We start from the raw sequence: 20,804 nt of genomic DNA, 5'->3' as shown, positions 1-20,804 counted from the left end.
TAAGGCATTGTGACATGTCAGTTTCCATTATTTCCTGTTAGAAGCAGTTTGTTCAAGAGTTAACAGTGGGATGTTAGTTGTTGTCAGATTGTACTTGAGCTTATCCATGTACCTCAACAGTTGGCAGCCAACATGCCTTTTACCTGTCTGAAGTTGACTGTACAAAAGTGCCTTAGGCATTCTATTATCACTCCTATTTATATATTTATATGTAATCAATAAAGGTGAAGCTGCACAGCTTATTCCACCATCTTAATTTGCTTCAGTTTGTGTATATCCATGATACCTTTTTCTTTATACATTAAACAATGCTTCAAGCAAACTACATCAATTTTTTTTATGGAAATTGCTCCAAACAATGCATGAAGCCACTTGATGTAAGGAGCTAAAACAAAAAAGGTCAAAAACTAACTAATGCTAAGTATTAGACAGCTAGATTCTGACCCAGAAAACAGTAATTCTTCCTCCTTTCTCAGAAACATCGCTCATGAAATTGGAGAACTAAAGGACAAAATAAGGGAAGTGAGAGTCACGAGGCTGAACCTCTTATATTATCCCAGGTTAATATAATTCAGCGGTAAAACATCCAATGAATTTAACGAAGTTTGTACATGAGTACTCAATACCAAGATAGAGCAAGATATACTTTTTATTTATTTTTACATAAACATTTAGGTATCGCTACGCATTCATGACTGTTTCAATCAACTAGTTATAACTAACTAGAGACATCATTACGTTATGTTGCTTTTACAAAAGTTCAGTCCTTGCAAAAGTGACCTAATGATATATAATCAGTTATAACTAATTGACTGAAACATACTCATGAATGTGTTGCAATATTTATGTAAACATGAAGTGTACATATACAGGGTGGAACGATAAATTTGTTGCCCTAAAGAAAACAACAGTATAGCTTTATCTTAAAACTTTTATTGAAAAAAATCAATTCAGGTAACGGGATTATGTAGAAGAGCTAATATCTATTTAATGTAAACGTCTTCAACCTCAGTCACCACCTTGTATATGGGTCTGGAACTGGGAGCATGCCTTTTCCACAAACGCCAATGACAATGAGGCAAATACTCGGCAGATGGTGGTGATCAGGCTGGCTTTGGTATTGTGGGAGGTCATGTTGGTGATGTTCTTGATGTATGACCAAACGAAGTAGTCCAGCGGGTTGAAGGAGGAGGAGGGGCCAGTGAGAGAATACAAAGTCGTAGCACTCTTTCTGAAGTCAAGCCCAGGTCTCTTTGGACTTGTGGGCCTTTGCTGAGTCTTGCTGCCTCACCCATGGTCTGCTAGCGGCCACCTGATTGCATCAGGGGATCACTACACTTTTCAGCACATCCAAGTACACTTTGGTGTTGAATTTCAAGCTGACTTCAAAGATGTGAGGCAGCATGATGTGGCCCTCATTTGAAACCGCACCAAAGACCATAACCGTGGCTGGAAACTTTGAACTGTGCCCTCAAGCGTTGAACCATCCGGATTTGCATTATGAGGATGCTGGCTATGCTCCTGTTGTCATAACTTAGATCAGTAGAGAGCATGAGTTGTACAGTGGCGCATCTCTGATCTTGCTCAGTGAACATTGTGTCACTTTCAGACATGATAGAAGGTTCCTATCGCTCGTGGGATTTGTACATAACTGGTTAACTAGTAGATGGTCTGTAACAAAAAAAGAAAACCGGTTTTCATCAGATGAAAATGGAATCATGTTTTTTCTATGTTAAAATTTTATCAAAATTCTGAAGTAATATTATGTAAGAATTAAAAGAATACTCCAAAATATTTTTAAAAAATATAATTTAGTCAAACGAAAAAATATTAGTTTGAAATGAATTTTTCTTAATAAATTAGATTGTAATATCATTTAAAACTTTAACTTTTGTTCAGCCCAAACAAAACTTATTGCCAAAGTAAATATGAGAGGCTACTGTGATATGGCCAAATTTATATGGGGCAACCTGATTGGAAAGTTGGGCAGTAACTTGTTTGTTCTCATTACATCTAAATTTCTGTATGTTAGTATGGTCTGGGAAACAGGAGAGAACTCCAAGGCTGAGCAGTTTGAGGAAATAAACTTTCAGAGAAAACCTTCCAGCATCTGTGCCCATCGTTGGTAAACTTTATAGATGTACTTTAAAGATGCACATGCAGAGAAATTGGAGAAAATTGCAAGTTGTACAAACATAAAAGCGTAGTTATTTGGAAAAATGTCCTTTTTATTAATTCTTTGGCATGAATATCAAACTATATCATGGGCAGCATATTTGTTTCTGGCATGAAAAGTTTCACCACAACAAAAACACTTATTTTGTTGTTGATTTTCATTAGAAACAGACTGATAAGTAGGAGTTTGCATTGCATTAAATCAGAATAAGCCTTGTTATATTAGCTGTTTTTCAAATTCAGCATTTTATTCTCAAGAAGGCGATGGCATACAAGGCGAAGATTTGCTATTAATGAGAGCCTCCCTCACGGTTTATATAATGGCTCGAATTAAAGTTTAAAATGCAAAAGTCAAGTATCATGGATCTGTTGGGCTCTAATAGCAACATTTTGAACACGTCCCTGTCTTCTCAAAGAAATTATTGTTGATTTTATATGCTGGGCCTTTCTGCTTGTGTGAGAAAACTTCTCAAGTGGACTTGTGATGTTAGGTTTTATAAAGTGTTAGCTTTGTTCAAAATCGGTCTGTTCTTTGCTTAATCGAAATTTTTGGATTATCGCTTAATGATTTTTGATATTTATCATTCCAATACAAAACCTATATAAAACATTCTCAGACACATAAAGTATATTTGTGTGTAATTTCATAAAAATCGGTCCAGCCGTTTCGGAGTCCACAGGGAACACACACACACACACACACACACACACACAAAGTGCCTTTTATATATAAGTAGAGATTCTAATTTGGTAGACTATTTCATATCACTTTTAGTTATGCAAAAATTATAAGAAATGTCTCAGAAACATTAACTAAATATTTTATTCAAGAAACAGATTTTTTTCAAATAATTTTATGCCCAATTTGGATAATAAGAGGTTCTGTCGGTTCGTCACATTTAAATTTTCCATCACATTTTTATAACTTGTGTTTTAAAGAATTAAGAAAACTATTTAAAAAATAATGGAAAGATAATAGTTGAATCTGTGTTTTAAAATTACTAGTATTATTAAGCACCAATTCTTTTGAAATAATGTTCCCAATTTTAGCTACACATGAACAGACCACCAATCTTCATTATGGTATGATACTATATTATTGAGTTTTTTTTTTAAGAATTAAAAAATATCGGGAAAACCAATGCTAACAACAGAATTTTTAGATGATGATTCTCTTATTGTATTTATTCCATTCACAGGATGGCTATTTCATCTAGGTTTTGTTTACAGGTAAATTTATTGCATTACTATTTGCATAGCCGGTAGAGTTCTAATTTGCTAATGTTTATGCAACAAACCATTCTAAGGTCATGGTTAAAGCGTGAAACTAAAATGGCCAACTTGAGTATTTCTTATCACTTCATGTTTTGCTGACAATGTATTTTGCTGATTGCTGCAAATGTTGCAATCGTTCAGCAGCAAACTGACAATGACAGCTGTTGATAACAAAAAAAAATAATAATAATCATGTTTTATTGTTTATAATCACAGCATAAACCGTTTGCAAATGTGAATAATAAAACAGGAATAATCTATTGTTATTGCAATGGAGTTTTTTTTTTTTTTTTACTAAAAAGCACTGATTGTTTGATGGGCATTTAAAAAAAAAAAAAGAAAGCAAATTTATAAATGCAAGAAGACAAAAAATATTTGTTTGAATTCCTTTCGACATGTTCAAATTTTTAAAATGAGGATTGATAATTTGTATTATTTGGACTACTATTCTCATCTTATATGTTATTCTCACAACGTTTCGGTCAATGTAACCTCTGTTCTTCTTCAAGCGTATCATTTTGAACTTGGGAATTTGCATTTAATTTCAAACAGAACTCTTTATTTAATCCACGGGGGTAGCAGGCATGCCCTCATTCAGTCAGCTTAAGTAATTCACAATTGTATTCTTTCATATCACCCGCACTGAGGTTTGAACCTTCAACCTTCAAAAGAGTGTCACTTACTAATGAATTTTACCTAGTACATTATCTGTTATGCCACAAGTCCTTGTGGAAAATTAGCATGAATTTTGGGGACCTTAAACCTATTCTTATTTTTAGCTGTGCAATGTCACTACTTATCACTATGAGCCGCTACTTATTACTGCATATATATATATATATGCAGTTATATATATATATGTATATATAAGAAATAAAAATTACAATAAGTTTACCAAGGTAATCAAAATGGTAAACTTAAAATATATTATAAATATTAAAGAGTTAATATTTACAAGTAAAGTAATCTCAACCAGATGTAAAAGCTCAATAAAACCGAAAAGGAAATAGAGCTTATAATATGAACAAATGATGAATAAAACATGTTAAAAAACATCTTGAAAAAGAGTTAAAAACATATTTAATTTTAAAACGGAAGCACAAGATAAGTGGATAGTCCTTAATCCGCTGAATTTCGGAGAAATACTCTCCTTCTCATCAGAGGGCAGGAATTAGCAAAATGTGGGATCGGATTTTGCATGTAAATGATGAGAAGGGGAGTATTTCTTCGAAACTCCGCAGATTAAGGACTATCCACTTATCTTGTGCTTCCTTTTTAAAATTAAATATGTTTTTAACTCTTTTCAAGATGTTTTTTAACATGTTTTATTAATCATTTGTTCATATATATTTATATATATATATATATATATATATATATATCTTATTACTGCATATATATATATATATATATATATATATATATATATAGGTCTTATTACTGCATATATATATATATATATTACTGCATATATATATATATATATATATATAACTTATTACTGCATATAGAGAGATAACTTATTACTGCATATATATATATATATATATATAACTTATTACTGCATATATATATATATATATATAGATAACTTATTACTGCATATATATATATAGATAACTTATTACTGCATATATATATATATAGATAACTTATTACTGCATATATATATATATATAGATAACTTATTACTGCATATATATATATATATAGATAACTTATTACTGCATATATATATATATATATATATATATATATATATATATATATAACTTATTACTGCATATATATATATATATATATATAGATAACTTATTACTGCATATATATATATATATATATATATATATATATATATATATATATATATATATATATATATACTCTTCTCATGAGGCAAGTAGTCTGAATAATCCAAATACAAAAGTTCTCGATATTGAAAAATTTGCAAAACCAATAATATTTATCTCATGAATTAATTTTTTTTTAAAATCTTAATGCAATAAAATTTTGTTTTCTATGTTTAATAAAGATTAAATAGGCATAAGCTATTAGGTTGGTGCAAAAATAATGACATTTTTTGACGTTCAACTTCAAAAGATCATAACTCTTTTCATAGTAAACTTTATTAATCGAAATAAGAACCATTACAATCGACCCATTTTTGCCAACGAGAAACAAGTTTACTTATCCCATTCGCATAGATATCCGAAGTTCTGGAAGCGATGAAGTCATTGAAGGCAGATTCGGCATCATCTCGGTTTTTGAACCATTTTTCGCACAGGAAGTTGTCGAGATGCTTGAAAAAGTGATAATTGGAGGAGGCAGTCTCATAGCCCAATTCGTTCAGTTTCTGCAGGGTCAGTATGGAGGAGAATTGGTCCCTTCATATTGACCAGTCTCGGGCACATATGTTTGAGCTTCTGGTGCATTTCATCAATTTGATGGTAGTACTTCTCCGCTGTAATTGTTTTGCCATCCACCATAACCTCTTTTTGGTGCAATTTCAGCTTTGGGAAGTGTTGTGGAGTTTCTCCAGCATCCAACCACTGTGCTGAATGTCGCCAGTTGTCATAGGATCCATTTCTCATCACATGTCACAATCCGCTTGAGAAATGGGTCGTTTTTGTTGCGCAGAAGGAGCGTAGAAGACACTTCAAAATGACAATTATTTTTAATTATCATTCAATTCATGCAACACTCATTTATCTAACTTTTTTGACTTCTCTATTTGCTTTAAATGGCGAACGACTGTTGAGTGGTCGACCTCGAGTTCAACAGCAACTTCTGATGTGATTTTGCGAGGATTGGCTTCAATTAAGGCTTTCAAATGTTCATTATCAATCACAGTCGGCTGGCTGCGACCATCTTCTTCAAAGCTCTCATTACCATTGCAAAATTTCTTGAACCACCATTGTGCCACACGTTCGTTAGTGGTTCCTGGGCCAAACACATCATTGATATCATGAGCTGTCTCGGCAGCTTTCCAGCCTAGTTTGAACTGGAACAAGAATATCGTGTGGATTTGAATTTTGTCCATGCTGTCGAAAAGCCTGCAAGGAAATGAATGAAGAGATTGAGAACGGTAATGAATAACATGATTCGATAGAGTGAAAAACACGCTTCAAAATGATATATAAAATGGCTATATATATATATATATATCAATGAATTAATTCAGAAATCATATAAAAGTTGTATGTGTGAGAAAACGATATTGTTTTTGCAGCAACCTAATAACAAAAAAAGTTGATGTAATTTATGAAAATACCGCAATTAAAAGCCAATGATTGATTAAAAAGATAGAAACTAAATGGAATGAACGACTAATAAAAAGGATCAGAAAACCAAATAATTGATTAAAAGAAAAAAAAAAAACAATTTAAAATTATATGGATCCAAATCACTGTTTAAAGAATCAAATTCTCTCAAATAAGGAAATCGTTAGAAAAATTATTTTTGTAAATTTAAATGCTATTTCAAAGAAAAACATATGTTGCGCCTCCAAATATAATGAATTAAAATGCATTTCAAAGACTGTATTCTTCAACATAATAAGAAAACTTACATTAATTTTGTGTGTGCCGTGGTTTCTGATCTTGGTTGAGACCAACTTTCACCGTCTTTGAATAGAACCAAGAACCATACCGATATTTTAATATGAATTGGGGTAAAAGTCATTGTTTTATGAAAGAAAGAAAATGATATATATATATAACAGGCATGCATAATAAAATGAAACATTAAAATAATAGAAGAGTCGGCAGGTAACAAATGCTGCCTAAAACATAAACAGAGTTTTATATGAGAAATATGAAAGTTTACAAGAAAACATTTTTTATACAAAAAAAACACAAAAGTTACTTTCATGTTAAATGTTCAACAAGTGTTTGAGTGAAGAAGTTAAAATGTTCGTTGTATGAACAGGTGCAGATTTGAGTATTTGTGTGTGTGTGTGTGTGTGTGTCTCTCTCTCTCTCTCTCTCTCTCTCTCTCTCTCTCTCTCTCTCTCTCTCTTTGTTCTTGTAGCAGGTCTGTAGATGTGCCATATGTGAGTTATGGAGTTCTTTTCCTTGTGCTTTTTCAAGGGCAGTAGGGGGGGGGGGTTAGTAGAGAATGCTTTCTTGGAGTTCCTTTTGGTTGGGCCAACTGGATACTTCTGAATTCTTTTAGGCCCCTGTCTCCCTTTTCAAGGAGTTTCCAACTTCACACTGGCTTATTGCAAATAGGTATTACTTCTTGGGGGTTTGGAAATATTTTCATTGATTAAAAATTATTTGATTTTCCAACTTTCATGCTAAAAGTTGGAAAGTGAGGAGGAAAGCGAAGGAAGCAGAGAAGGAAAGAGTGTAAGCAATTAAGGCCATTTGTGTTAGAAATCATGTCTACTCTCCTACACAACTTTATACATCAGAATTCATTTACACTTATTAGATCTTAGCTTTTAATTTTAAAGATTCTAAATTATTAAAATACACGGTAGAAAACAAAGAAAGATCTCAGAAATTCTAGCATTATTTCGAATCACAACATAAATAATGATCCAAATTATTTTTATATTACAATTTTTTATTATATTTTCCTCCTTAATTACAACATCCCATTGCGCCCTGATTAATACTTCTTAATAATAAAACTAGAAATTAACCTTTTAACAGTTTGGACACATGTGACAATACGAACACAATTTAATATTGTTTCATGCATCTTCCTTTCTGCTGACCAATCAAGTGTTAAAACTAGCAACTGATCAACCTGTATAAAAGAGATGTGCTTTGGGCACTTTAGGTGACTTTGTAATTTGCCTCAAGAATTGTTGTCAGGTGAGATGAAGATCTGTTATGACGACAGCGATGATAACAGCAACAACAGGAAGGTGACAATGACTACGTGGTTAATGACACGGACTAACAACCTGGGTATGCCAAGTTCGAATCTGGTTTATGCCACAGAAACTCTTTCACTTAGGGATGTTGGCAACCTTCACATGGTCCCTCCTGTAAGTATCTGATGTCTTTCTAGAAAGGATTCTAACTAGAAAATATCTGGGAAATGAATGCTGACAATAATCATTTGAAAAGAATGATGCTCAACAGTAACAGCTTTCATGAGGTGATGATCATGATACCTAATGTCAGCCTTGATCCAGTGACAACAGTCATTATCCAAAGCCCAAATCATCATCATCATCATACACTGTGACAAGCCAACACTTAATAATTACAAGATAACTGGTGACTTTTCAATATTTCTACCATTATCATTATTATCATCTACTACAGTAGCTCTGTTCCTATTCACTACGACTAGGAGCAACAATTCTGTCCTCTATGACAAGCAGCAGTTTCTGATCCTGCTGGCATCATCAGCATCTATTATAGTAGGTCTGTGCTTATCTACAACTAGCAGCAGTAATATTGCCCTCTAGGACTAGCAAAAGTTATTAATCTCATCATCATCAGCATCTACTATGGTAACTCTGCTTCTTACCCACTACAACAAGTAACTATTATCAACATCATCATCATCATCATCATCATCATCATCATCATCATCATCTACTCCAGCAGCTCTTTCTTAGAGACATATTTATTTCTAATGAAATAAAAACACTTTTATCTTTATTATATACTCCTCTTTGTTTTCCTTTTGTCACATTTCATCATGTCACTTGTATTTATCTTTGCTTATTAGCACGAGTCATGATACACTGGAAAACTGACCCTCATCATCTGTGCTGCCACTCCCACTAGAATTCCATTTAAAAATTATTCCATTTATTTGTAGACAACCGTAGATATATAAATAATTGTCACAAAAATAGATCATAAAATATGAAAATGCAATGTTTTGGATTTGAAAAAAAAAAAAAATCTTTTTAAATATATTTTCTGTTTTTCTTTTTACCAAAAAGTGCTTTTGTGTTTGACAAAAGAAAATATTAATTTTTTTTTACAAATCCAAGTTTCATTTTTTTTTTTTTCTGTTATATAACCCTCTGCCTTAAAGATAGTCAGATAGCTTAAGAATTTTAATTTTATTTATTTTTGTGGTTTTTAGATTTTTTCTCGAGTTCTGATGCCAAGGAAGTGCCAGTATATCAACTCCGGAATCGGTGTTTGGAACCATTCCAAATGGCATTGGAAACACGGACTAAAAGACTGAGCAACATGGCCATCAAAGGGATCGAGGTTGGTTTTCTTTGTTTTGCTTTTCAATAAATTTTTGTGACTTATAACGTGTTGTGCAATGCAGGTTTATCCATTCAGATTCACATAAAACGTGTTAAAAAAGTTGTTGTTGTTTTACAAAAAATAGTGATTAACAAAACAATACTATCAAATGTTCAGAAGACAATATTACCTGACAAGAATAAAGTATTTTAGGTAAAATAAAACAAAGTATTAATATAAGTATTATTAGAGGCATAGGCAAGAAAATGCAATAGTTTTTAAAAGAAATGTTATTTTAGAACCCCCCTACTCTCTCTCTCTCTCTCTCTGCCATGTTACTGTAATATTTGTTTATTGGTTGTTATAACTGACAAAGTGGATACAAATATTAGCTTGAGAGGAATATTTTATTTTCTTAGTTTTTACATACTTTTAGAATTCTGTGTCTGCTCTTCGTAGGACACCTGTGACAACGTAGAAGCCTGGAGACTGACTGTCCAATCCTTTTTAGGTCAATCATCGGTCAAAGAGAGAGAGAGAGAGAGAGAGAGAGAGAGAGAGAGAGAGAGAGTGTGTGTGGGTGAGCGAGCAGCAACAGCAGAAGAGAAAAGGGAATAGATTTTTGGGTATCTTGGTTAGTTGAGTTCTTTTAGAGAAAGAGAGGATTAAAGAAACAATGCCTTTTCTTCATGGTAGTAGTATGTGGCCTACCAGATAACAGAGTGTTTTTTTTTGTTTTTGTTTTTTTAATAATAAAAATATTCATTATCTTTTTTCCATTTGACTCTCCTACCAGAGTTTGTTGTTTTTATTTTATGTTGTACTTTTTCAGGCGGTAAAATATCAGGCTCTTTATTTTTGTTGATAGTTGTATTTTGTGTACATTTTTGCTTGTTTTCAATGTAAGGTTTTAAACGATCTATTGAAACTTGTGTATGCGTGTTTAGGTTAGTTTCTATAAGGAAATATTTAGGTGTTCGTTCGAGTACAGTATAAGGACCTGAATAGGGGGCTTCTAGCGGTTTTCGAATGCGGTCAATCCTTATCCAAACTTTTTTACAGGTTTGCAGTTGATTTGGTATGTAAGATTTTTGTGTTGATTTTTCTCTGTTCGAAAAGTCAGTCAAGTCAAATTTTGCCATGGTTTTATGTAGTTCTTCAGTAAAATTTTGTGTGAGTGTTTCTGGATTTTCCGAATCTATCATTAGGTGTGGCAATAACATTTTTGCACCTGTGACTGCATAAAATTAGAGCAGTTGGGCATACTTCGAATTCCCAAAAGAACAATTGGTAGGGCTGAAATCCAAGATTCTTTTAGGGCCATTATAGCTGCTTTGATAGTTCTGTGAGCTCTTTCTATAAGTCCGTTGCATTGTGGGTGATACGATGTTGTTCTTAGCCTATAGAATCCAATAAATTTTTGATAATTCCATGATTAATTCACTTTCAAATTGTGTGCCTCTGTCTGTTATGACATGAAGTGGGACACCAAAGCGAGTAATCCACATATTTACAAAAGCTTCTGCAACAGTTTGTGCTGTAATATCTACTATGGGTTGCGCTTCTATCCATCGACTGGTTCGATCTATGCATGTTAAAATATATCGACATGGATTGATGTAAGGATTGTTTGAACATTTTGCTGGTGGTAGAGGTCTAATTATGTCGATGTGTACAGTGTGGAATCTTGACGATGGTATTTCCAACGCTTGTACTGGCGATTTTTTGTGCCTATATATTTTCGCCTGTTGGCAAGCTGTGCATGATGCACATAATTCTTTAATGGTTTTATCCATGTTAAGCCAGTAAAACCTAGCCTTAATCATTTTTATAGACGATTTTATACCTGGGTGGGATACTGAATGCAAACTATCGAAGATGGATTTACGTAGTGTGAATGGTACAAAAGGTCTGGGGTATGACGTTGATATATCACACAACACGAATTGATATTTTCCTGATATTGTATATTTTTTTAATTCTGGGAAGGACTGTATTTCAGTATCTGCTGTTTGGGCGTCTGCAAGTGCTGGGAGGTTGTACATGTCAATCTGTACAGCAAGCGTTGGGCGTGATAGACAATCTGCTACAACATTTTGATCACACTTCACATGGGCAATATCTGAGATTAATTCTGTGATTATGGCTAGTTGCCTTTGTTGCCTATCCAATTTTGCTGGTTTTAAACTGTGAAATGTGCCGCATATTGGCTTGTGGTCTGTTAGAAGTAGTACTTCGTGACTTTCAATGAGGTGGCGAAAATGTAATACAGCCAAATAAGCTGCTAAAAGTCCACGGTCGAAAGTAGAATATCTTGTCTGTGTTGCTGTCAGTTTCTTTGAGAAAAATTCTATTGGTATAGGGCTTCCATTCACGACTTGAGACTTGATGTAAGGCAGCACCTACTGCATATTTGCTGCTGTCCGTGACAAGTTGATACTGTGTGCAGCTTGGTTGAGGATGGGGTAATTCCGTTAGCTTACCCAATATTTTAGTCATGGTAGAGAAGGATTCTTTTTCTAATGTATTCAAGGTGATTAATCCTTTCAGTGTTAGTCGCATTCTCTCAGATAAAGGAAAAACTAACTTTGCAAATCCTGGTATTAATTTTCTGTAAAATCCTACCATACCAAGAAATCTGCATAGGCTTTTAGCATCTCTAGGGCACGGAAAGGATTCTATTTCTTTTACTTTATTTGCAGTTGGTGCAATTCCCTTTGAGTTAATTTTAAAGCCTAAGAAGTCAAGGGCAGTTACGTTGAAAATCGATTTGGAGAGTGATATTTTGAGATTGTTTTCTTGAAGGATTTGGAAAACTCTGTCGGTATCTTTTTTATGGGATTGTTCGTCATTGCTGAAAATGAGTATATCATCGATGTATACGAAGACACAGTCGATATCTCGAAAGATTCTGTCCATATATCTCTGAAAGGTAGCCGAATAATTCTTTAATCCAAATGGCATAAATTCATATTGATATAGTCCCATTGGCAAAATAACTACAATTTTTGGAATATCATCTGGGTGCATTTTAATTTGATGATAGGCTGAAATTAAATTAATTTTTGAAAATCGTTGTTTATCAGTGAGTTTAGTAGTAAAAGAATTAATATTAGGGATGGGGCATCTATCACTTTTAGTGATACTGTTTAAGGCACGGTAGTCTCCACAGCAGCGATATCCTCCACTCTGCTTAGGTACTAGATGTAGTGGGCTTGACCATTTGCTGTCTGAAGGGGTTAATACTCCTTCATTTATTAGTCTCTTAAATTCTTCTTTTGTAGCAGTCAGCTTTTCAGCAGATAGTTGTCTGGATTTAGCAAAAACTGGTGAGTGACTACCTGTGTTGATTCTGTGATAAATATTGCAGTAGTTATTGTTTTTGTTAGTGTGAGGAGAGATAATTTCTGGGTATTTATCCAAGCTTGTTTTAATAAATGTGTGTATATTTGCTTCGTTTATGACCACATTTACAGGAGCAGTAGTGTTTTAATAACTTCTTTTTAGTGGTTGTTGTTGGGTCATAAATTGTCCTGTTTGTGCAGTCGATAGTGAGGCAAAAGTTATTTAGAAAGTCAATTCCGAGGAGGGGATTGGTGATATCAGCGACCACGAATGTCCATGAAAAGGTCCTTCTTAAGCTTGGTATTGCAATCTCCAGGTTAGCTTGGCCGTGGCATTTTATTTTCTCTCCGTTCGCAGTGGTGAGTGATACTGGTGTTGGGTATAACGTCACACCTTTTAATGCGAACATTGGTATTATTGAGAGGCTTGCACCAGTGTCTACTATAAATTGTAAAATTGTTGTCCCTAATCTTGCTTTGATTTGTAGTAGCAGTGAACTCAAGGGGACTGACACGGTTCGCGCTACTAGTTTTCCGAGGCTGTTGGTGGTGGTGTGGGTGAACGCGAACTTGGTAACATTTTGATGTTCTGTTTCTTTGGCCATTTACACCACAGTTTGCAGGTTCTAGCCTGCTCAGCAAAGTAGAGGTGCGCTCTGCATATTTTAGTTTTTTGTTCTAGGAAATAGGGTTTTATTCCTATCCGTATACGGACGTTTTTATTCCTTTCTGTATACTGCTGCTGAGTGGTGAATGCTGTTGCTGTTCCATTCATGTTATTCAAAAAGGGCATTAATTCGTCCGCTAATTTTCCAAGTTGGGATAAATTTAGTTCTTTTTGAGAGGCAATGACGGGGGAAATTGTTGCAGAAATTTATGAAGAACAATTTCTTTGTCGACGCTTATCCTTTTTGCTATAGAGAGCATCTCCTGTAAATATGCTGATGGACGGCCTGTTATTGTGTTTTTAGACATTAACTTGTCTAGCAACTCAGGCTTCGTTCTTTCATTCGCTTCAATTAAGGAGCATTTCAGTTCCTCATATTCCTTTTTGTTTAAAATATGAAGTGGTATTTTTGTTACCACCTCTGCAGGCAGAGCTGATATGACCATATAAAATTTTGTTGTCGAATTTGTAATGTTTCGCAGATGGAATTGCGCTTCCAGAATAGAGAACCAGCCATTCACTGCTGTTTCCATGAATTCTGGCGGTTTTATTGTAATTTGTTGTAAGGAGGCTTTTTCCATTAAAAATTTTTTTTTTTTTTGAGTATGTAAAAATATATTCTAGTATTTTTCTTTTAACCGAAGAAAGGTGGAAAAAAAATATAGTTTGTTTTACTTACGTTGAAGGTTCTCTTTGAAAACGTTTGTGACGTGAAATAACAGTTATTTGTAATTTTCCTGAAAACTCCAAAAAGTGTTTCTTTCCTTTCAGTCCTGGGTAAAATTAGTTTGTTTCTTGAGGTTGTAATGTCCTTTTTGTCGGGTCACCATTGTAATATTTGTTTATTGGTTGCTGTAACTGACAAAGTGAATATTTGAGAGGAATATTTTATTTTCTTAGTTTTTACATACTTTTAGAATTCTGTGTCTGCTCTTCGTAGGACACGTGTGACAACGTAGAAGCCTGGAGACTGACTGTCCAATCCTTTTTAGGTCAATCATCGGTCAGAGAGAGAGAGAGAGAGAGAGAGAGTGTGTGTGTGTGTGGGTGAGTGAGCAGCAACAGCAGAAGAGAATAGGGAATAGATTTTTGGGTATCTTGGTTATCTTTTCTTCATGGTAGTAGTATGTGGCCTGAGGTCACTTAGGTTCACTCCTACATTAATTTTTAAACACACCTTCGAATGCTTCTCTTGCTGACTCATTGTGCAAACTTTTTGCAACTGCATAAATATAATGAAAGAAAAAAATAAAAAAAAGGTAATCAATAGCTGATTTTTTTTTTTTTTTTAACATTTACCAGCAAAGATGAAAGAAAGTAATTTTTTTGAGCTCCACATGCACTAAATTGGCTTATAGGAATCTGGAGCAAATTAAATTATTCTTAATTAGGATCTACAATTGGGAGGCAAGGCAAGGATATACTCAGCATTTATCGTATGAAAGATGATTTAAATGCTGTGATATTTATTGAAATCATTTTCAGGAAATTTTAAAGCGTTTAAGAACATTTAAGTACCCCCCCCCCGCCCCACACAAAAAAAAAATCAATGAAGAGTCATATGTAATATAGTATTAACATTTCAATTTTTTCCCTTTCTATAATTTTATACATTTTAAAATAAAAAAATCTTCTGGAAAGCAGAGCTAACAATATTATTATTACCCAAATGAAGTCACAAATGAAGTCTATTCATCCAAATGCACTGATTAATGTACAGGGCTCCTTCAGTCTTTAACAGACTATGGATACCCACAAAGAGGTGCCTGCGCGTAAAATTTTTGTGGCAGGAGGTGTGCAATCTCCAACCACACCTCTCCTGAGTCAACATTGTTAAATACTAGTAGCAAGTGAAGTGTATGTACAAGGCGACTGGAAACAAATGTCGAGATAAGCGGAGAGCACATACAGTACCTAGAATACCCAAATGGTTACCCATCTGGTACTAACTAGGCTCAACGCTTAACTTCGGTGATCTGATGAGAACCGGTGTGTCAACGTGATTATGCCGTACTGATTAATGTAATTTAATTATGCTGTACTGATTAATGTAATTTAATTATGCTGTACTGATTAATGTAATCTAAGAATAAAAACAGTTAAGAGGATCTATATCCTCTATATATAGTTTGTGAAGTATTTCCTTTTTATGAAAATCCAGCACGAATGTAGATGCCATAATATTATTGTACATTTTTTGATGAAAATGAAATATGCTTACCTAATTTGGTTGATATAATGTAAGAATATATATATGATAATATGGTGTATCTTCAAAACCTAAGAGTTGAAAATATTAAAAAAGGAAAATGTTTGGTTCTTCTCACCTAACTTTCCAGCAGCATAAAATTATAATCATATTTTCAGTAGTTCAAATGGTTGAAAACTTTTTTATCTTGGATGGCCTTATTATTCAAAAGCTGTAATTTTTAGTTTTATAATTTGCTATTGATATAAAAAATATATATAATTTTCCACAGTTGCCGTGCATCAATTCTGTAACTAAACTGCAACATTAAAACAAATTGGGTTGTCTGGTATGAAAATTGGACATGAAGTTTTCCTGCCTACAACTTTGCTTTGATTTCTTACATCTGCAAACGTGGTGTGTGTGACATACAGTCAAGTTAGTATTGTTTGCTTTGATAAATTTTCTACATGAAAAAAACAAAACAAAAAAAAACAATAATTTAGATCCATTGTAAAATATGGAAATACATTGAATGAATACATATTCACACAGACATTTTCAGTCGGATATTATCGATTTGCACCTGCACGCAGAAGGGAGGGATGAAATGAGATCATGTTGGTTATCATTAGCATAAATAAATTTGTTAGATGCCAAAATAAATCCATTGAAAAATGTGAAAATGCTTTGAGTACATACACCCATTCTAGTTATTATAGGAGAAACTGGACTCCTGAAAAAAAAAATTCAAAAACTACCTGGTAAATATACCTGGTGAACCAAGTGCAAGAGAGATTCAAACAATTGCATTTAAAGGAACGGTCAGAATCTTTTAAGAGATCTTTCAATTGGAATGTCTTAGTTAGTGAGTGAATGTTCGGCATCTGGTAGGATGCTACATCTCCAGCTTGAACAAACTGATAAGAAAATTAAAAAAAATGTCACACATACACACACACACACACACATACACACTAGAACAAAACATGCTGAACAGAGATCTGGAAGGAAATTTTTTTTCACTTCTGTCCATGCAAAAGAAATGTTCCACCCCTCAAAATAACTTATCAGTGACACAACAGTCTGAAGGTTTTAATGAGGCTGAGATGGAGTACATGAAAACATAAGTATGAACTCACATAAGAGAAAAAACAGAATCTGCTGGAAAGCCCCATCATAATTCCCATCATTGACTAATGCACCAGCTCAGAAGGACAGCCAGAACCACACCACTACTAACCAGTTGATCCATCCAGACAGTCTGTGTCCAGGACACTTTAACATCATGATCTCCTTTGTTGAATGACTCCTCTACAGATCTTTCACCATCAGCAGGTAAAAATGTAAAAACCCAAAATAACCCTCACTGAACCTGGGTTCTTCCCTACCACTATCAGCAAGTAAACTACTACCAACAACTATACTACCAACACCACGACCTCAGGCATTGCTGGAACCAAATGATGAGCAGTTGGCCCTGGAGGAAAAGCTATGCAAAACCATTGAGGAGGTTCAGATGATGGTGCTGAAGGAAAGACCTCAACTGCCAAAAGTACAAACTACAATAGCTACCAAGGCAGCAATAAAAAACATATTGCTTTCCAGAGACTTGTCCAGTACAACACATCCCTCGGGAAGGGATGGCTGAAGAATATCATCTGCAAACTTAGTGTAAAATATGAGACAAAAGGGAGCTGAAGAACATTGCGAGGGAACTCAAGGGCAAGATCCCAGCACTTGCCAAAAGAATAATAAAAAAAGAACACGAATAGGGCAAAAACTGGAAATAAACAGTTTAAACAAAATACACTATTGTTCTACCAAAATTTGATATGGGATACAATCACGGTAGGAAAGCTGCCAGAAAAGCAAGAGCTGGGGGATTACTAGAGGCTTGTGTTTCAGAATGAAGGTACCTAAAATCAGGAGGCCAAATCGTTTAAGATGTTGCTAAAAGCAACTAAAACAAACCAGAAATATCAGAGCCAGATATAACATCTGGAATGATAAAACAAAAGCTGAATAGATTCCAGAATTATAAAAAAAACAAAAAAACTGGCATAGACAACTATCCAATTTCTGGCTTAAGCAATTGAGAGCACTTCATAGTCATTATAGTAGTTGCTTCACTATTGAGGGGTGAAGAGGTCACACCACATGGCTGTTAAAAGTGATACAACCCAAAACAAGTGAAATGCATGCCCTAGTAAATACAGGCCCATCTGCTGTCTCACTATGATAGCTTTTCACTGGCCTGGTTGCAAATGGTATCTATCAACACCTCTCCTCTGGAAAAAGAACAAGCAGGATGCAGGAGGAAGTGTTTAGGCATCAAAGACCAAGTGTTGATTTTTTTTTTTTTTACTCACGTTCACCCCTAACAAGGCATATCGACACTTGGATGTAATGGGCTACTATTTGGGATCATGCCTAGGAAATATTAACAAGATGTTGATTTACATTACATTTAAATTTCCGCATATCAGTACAGTCAGGGAAGCAGGTAGCAGGAAGGGAATTCTAAAGTCTAGCTGTGATAGACCAAGTTTTGGTTCTTTTTTTAAAGATCAAAATAAAGCAAACTTTTTCATGTTACACTATTAACAGTACTTTTGGGGGATTTCCAACATCTCTGCCAACTTCCTTCAAACTATTTTCATCCAATTTTGAAGATCTTCAGGACAATTTCCATCTTCTAAACTAACGTCTCCAAATTTAAACTTTACACGCCATCTCCAAACTATGGATTGCCCTGCACAGATTCACCATGAACTGCATAAATTTTTCTGCAGTGTTTTCTAAAGAAAATGTTAAAAATGGCAATTTTGGTCGTCTTTTTTTTCTTTTATTTATTTATTTATTTATTTTTTTTTTTTTTAATGTTTGAGAATATTTCTCTAGTACCCCCAAAATTGCATCAATAATGTATAATGCCTGTTCCTGTTTGAAGTGTATTTTTCCTCATTAGCCTAGCCCGACGATAATTATAAGCATTTATATTTGGCTGAACGATGTAAGATAATCACATAATTTCATGGAGCCATATTGCTACTTTGCATAAAAATATCCGTTTTATTTCGAACCAACAAACGTTGAAGGAGTGGCCACATTGAATGATTTACAAAAGAAATTAAAAAAGAAAAAACATTGCAGACTTTTTGATATAAAAGAAAAATTTCTTTTTTTTGTTCTTTACAAGAGTCCCCCTTTTATCAAGGCCCAGAGGCAACTCGAGGATAAGTGTTAATGAGTGTATAGTAGTCATTGGGACAATAGTGTAGCAATCGTTAGTAGTGGAAATTTGATGAATTGGATTACTTAAGGGGACAGTTCATCAAGAATTTGTTTACATTGGACTTGCAAGAAATATTTTTTTTCACTCTTTTACATGCTCATTTATTAAACATGATTAGAAAAAAATCTGTGGTAAATATTATTTGTTTCTCATTTCAAATAAAACAAAACTTCAGAAAGAAAGTTTCATTGCATTTCATATGAAAGTTGTTTGATTGTTGGAATCCAGCCAAAACTGAAGTGGCCGCTGGGATTATATTAGCCTGGCCATTCTCATTTCCATGCACCAAATAAAATGGTTCTTCCTATAGATTTACATCTAATTGACCTTATATTGTTTGGCACAATTTAATAAACCTAATAACGTTTTCTATTGTCACTGTTTGCATTCGATTTCTGCTTGACCTACTTAATGAACAATAAAAACAAGGCCCTTAAAAGCAGACAGAAAACGTTCAGTTATGTGATGATTATCAATAGAAGACATAAAACATTGGGAGTAGGAATAGGAGAGGAAAAAAACAGGTTATTGTGAAAGAAGAGTAAGAAATAAGAAGGTTGGACATTAACAAGGAAAACCAGTATAAAAATGTATATATGTATATGTAGATATGTGGGTGTGTATGTATTCAGTGTGGAAGGCATTGTTCATAATAATAGAAGTAATATTCAAACGGTAGTATGAGCAGGTGTAGACATGACTAAATTATTGTTAGTGCTAATAATAATAATAATAATTACAAAATAATATGGTAATTTATTGCCAGTGCTAGCATTGATTTAAGAAAACTAGTTGCAAATGGTTATATATCAATGCATGTTCAATAATAGTTACTAATATTTATATCAATACAAGTTGAATTGTAATTTATCAATTATATTAATACAAATTAATAAATACTTGGCGATAGTTAATGAAGGTGCCTTTAATAAGTTTCCAGACCTTTTTCACAAGGGAACTTTTATTAATAGTACACACATGAAACTCTAGTCCCCTTTGAAGTAATCTCCTCTGGCTGCAATGCACTTGTACCATTCTAACAACTTCTGGAAGGCCCCATGGAAGTCTTTTCATGTGAGTGTGTTAGTGACCCCATCACAGCTTCTTTCATCTCCTCAATTATCTCATAATGACAGCCTCTAATGTCTTCCTTGAGCTTAGAGAATAGCTAAAAGTCACAGGGAGCAAGGTCTGGACAATAGAAAAGGTGAGGAATTGTCTTGATGCCTATCTTGGTAAAATAATCTGTGACAAGGATGAAGTTGTGAACTGGTACATTGTCCTGATGGAAATGCCACTGATCCGATTTGAAGAGTGCTGGCCTCTTCTGACAGAATCTCTTCCTGAACTTCCTTAAAATCTCAACATAACATTCCTTTTTGATTGTCTGCCCAGTGGGAACGTAGTGCATGTAAATCATGTGCACACTGTGAAAAAAGAGATCATAAGTTTCTGGGTAGATTTGCTCTGTCTGGCCTTCTTGGGTTTGGGAGAGCCAGCATGCTTCCACTAGGAACTCTATCTGTTGGTATCTGAGTTATAGTAGTAGATCCAGCTTTCATTGCAGGTCACCAGAGCATCAAGAACTGCAAGATCTGCATTGATCAGCTCAATTATCTCCCTGCTGTCATGACAATGTCTTTCTTTCTGATCTCGTCTGAGCACTCTTGGGACAAACTTTGTG

The 20,804-nt window shown here is 34.1% G+C and overlaps 1 protein-coding gene across 1 annotated transcript in view; it reads left to right on the top strand.

The window, feature by feature from the left end:
* LOC145291392 (brefeldin A-inhibited guanine nucleotide-exchange protein 3-like) overlaps positions 1-20,804 on the top strand; it is a 230,040-nt gene that overhangs the window by 31,376 nt on the left and 177,860 nt on the right. Inside the window, exon 2 of the mRNA XM_080137186.1 lies at positions 9,511-9,641. Coding sequence (XP_079993312.1) covers positions 9,511-9,641 — 131 coding nt within the window. The remainder of the gene's footprint in view (positions 1-9,510; positions 9,642-20,804) is intronic.

The sequence above is a fragment of the Euprymna scolopes genome, chromosome 12, assembly GCF_053919585.1.
Source record: "Euprymna scolopes isolate OS-2025 chromosome 12, ASM5391958v1, whole genome shotgun sequence".
NCBI classification, from domain to species: domain Eukaryota; kingdom Metazoa; phylum Mollusca; class Cephalopoda; order Sepiida; family Sepiolidae; genus Euprymna; species Euprymna scolopes.
Note: the sequence above shows the minus strand (reverse complement) of the source record. Positions and strands in the feature narration are given on the sequence as shown.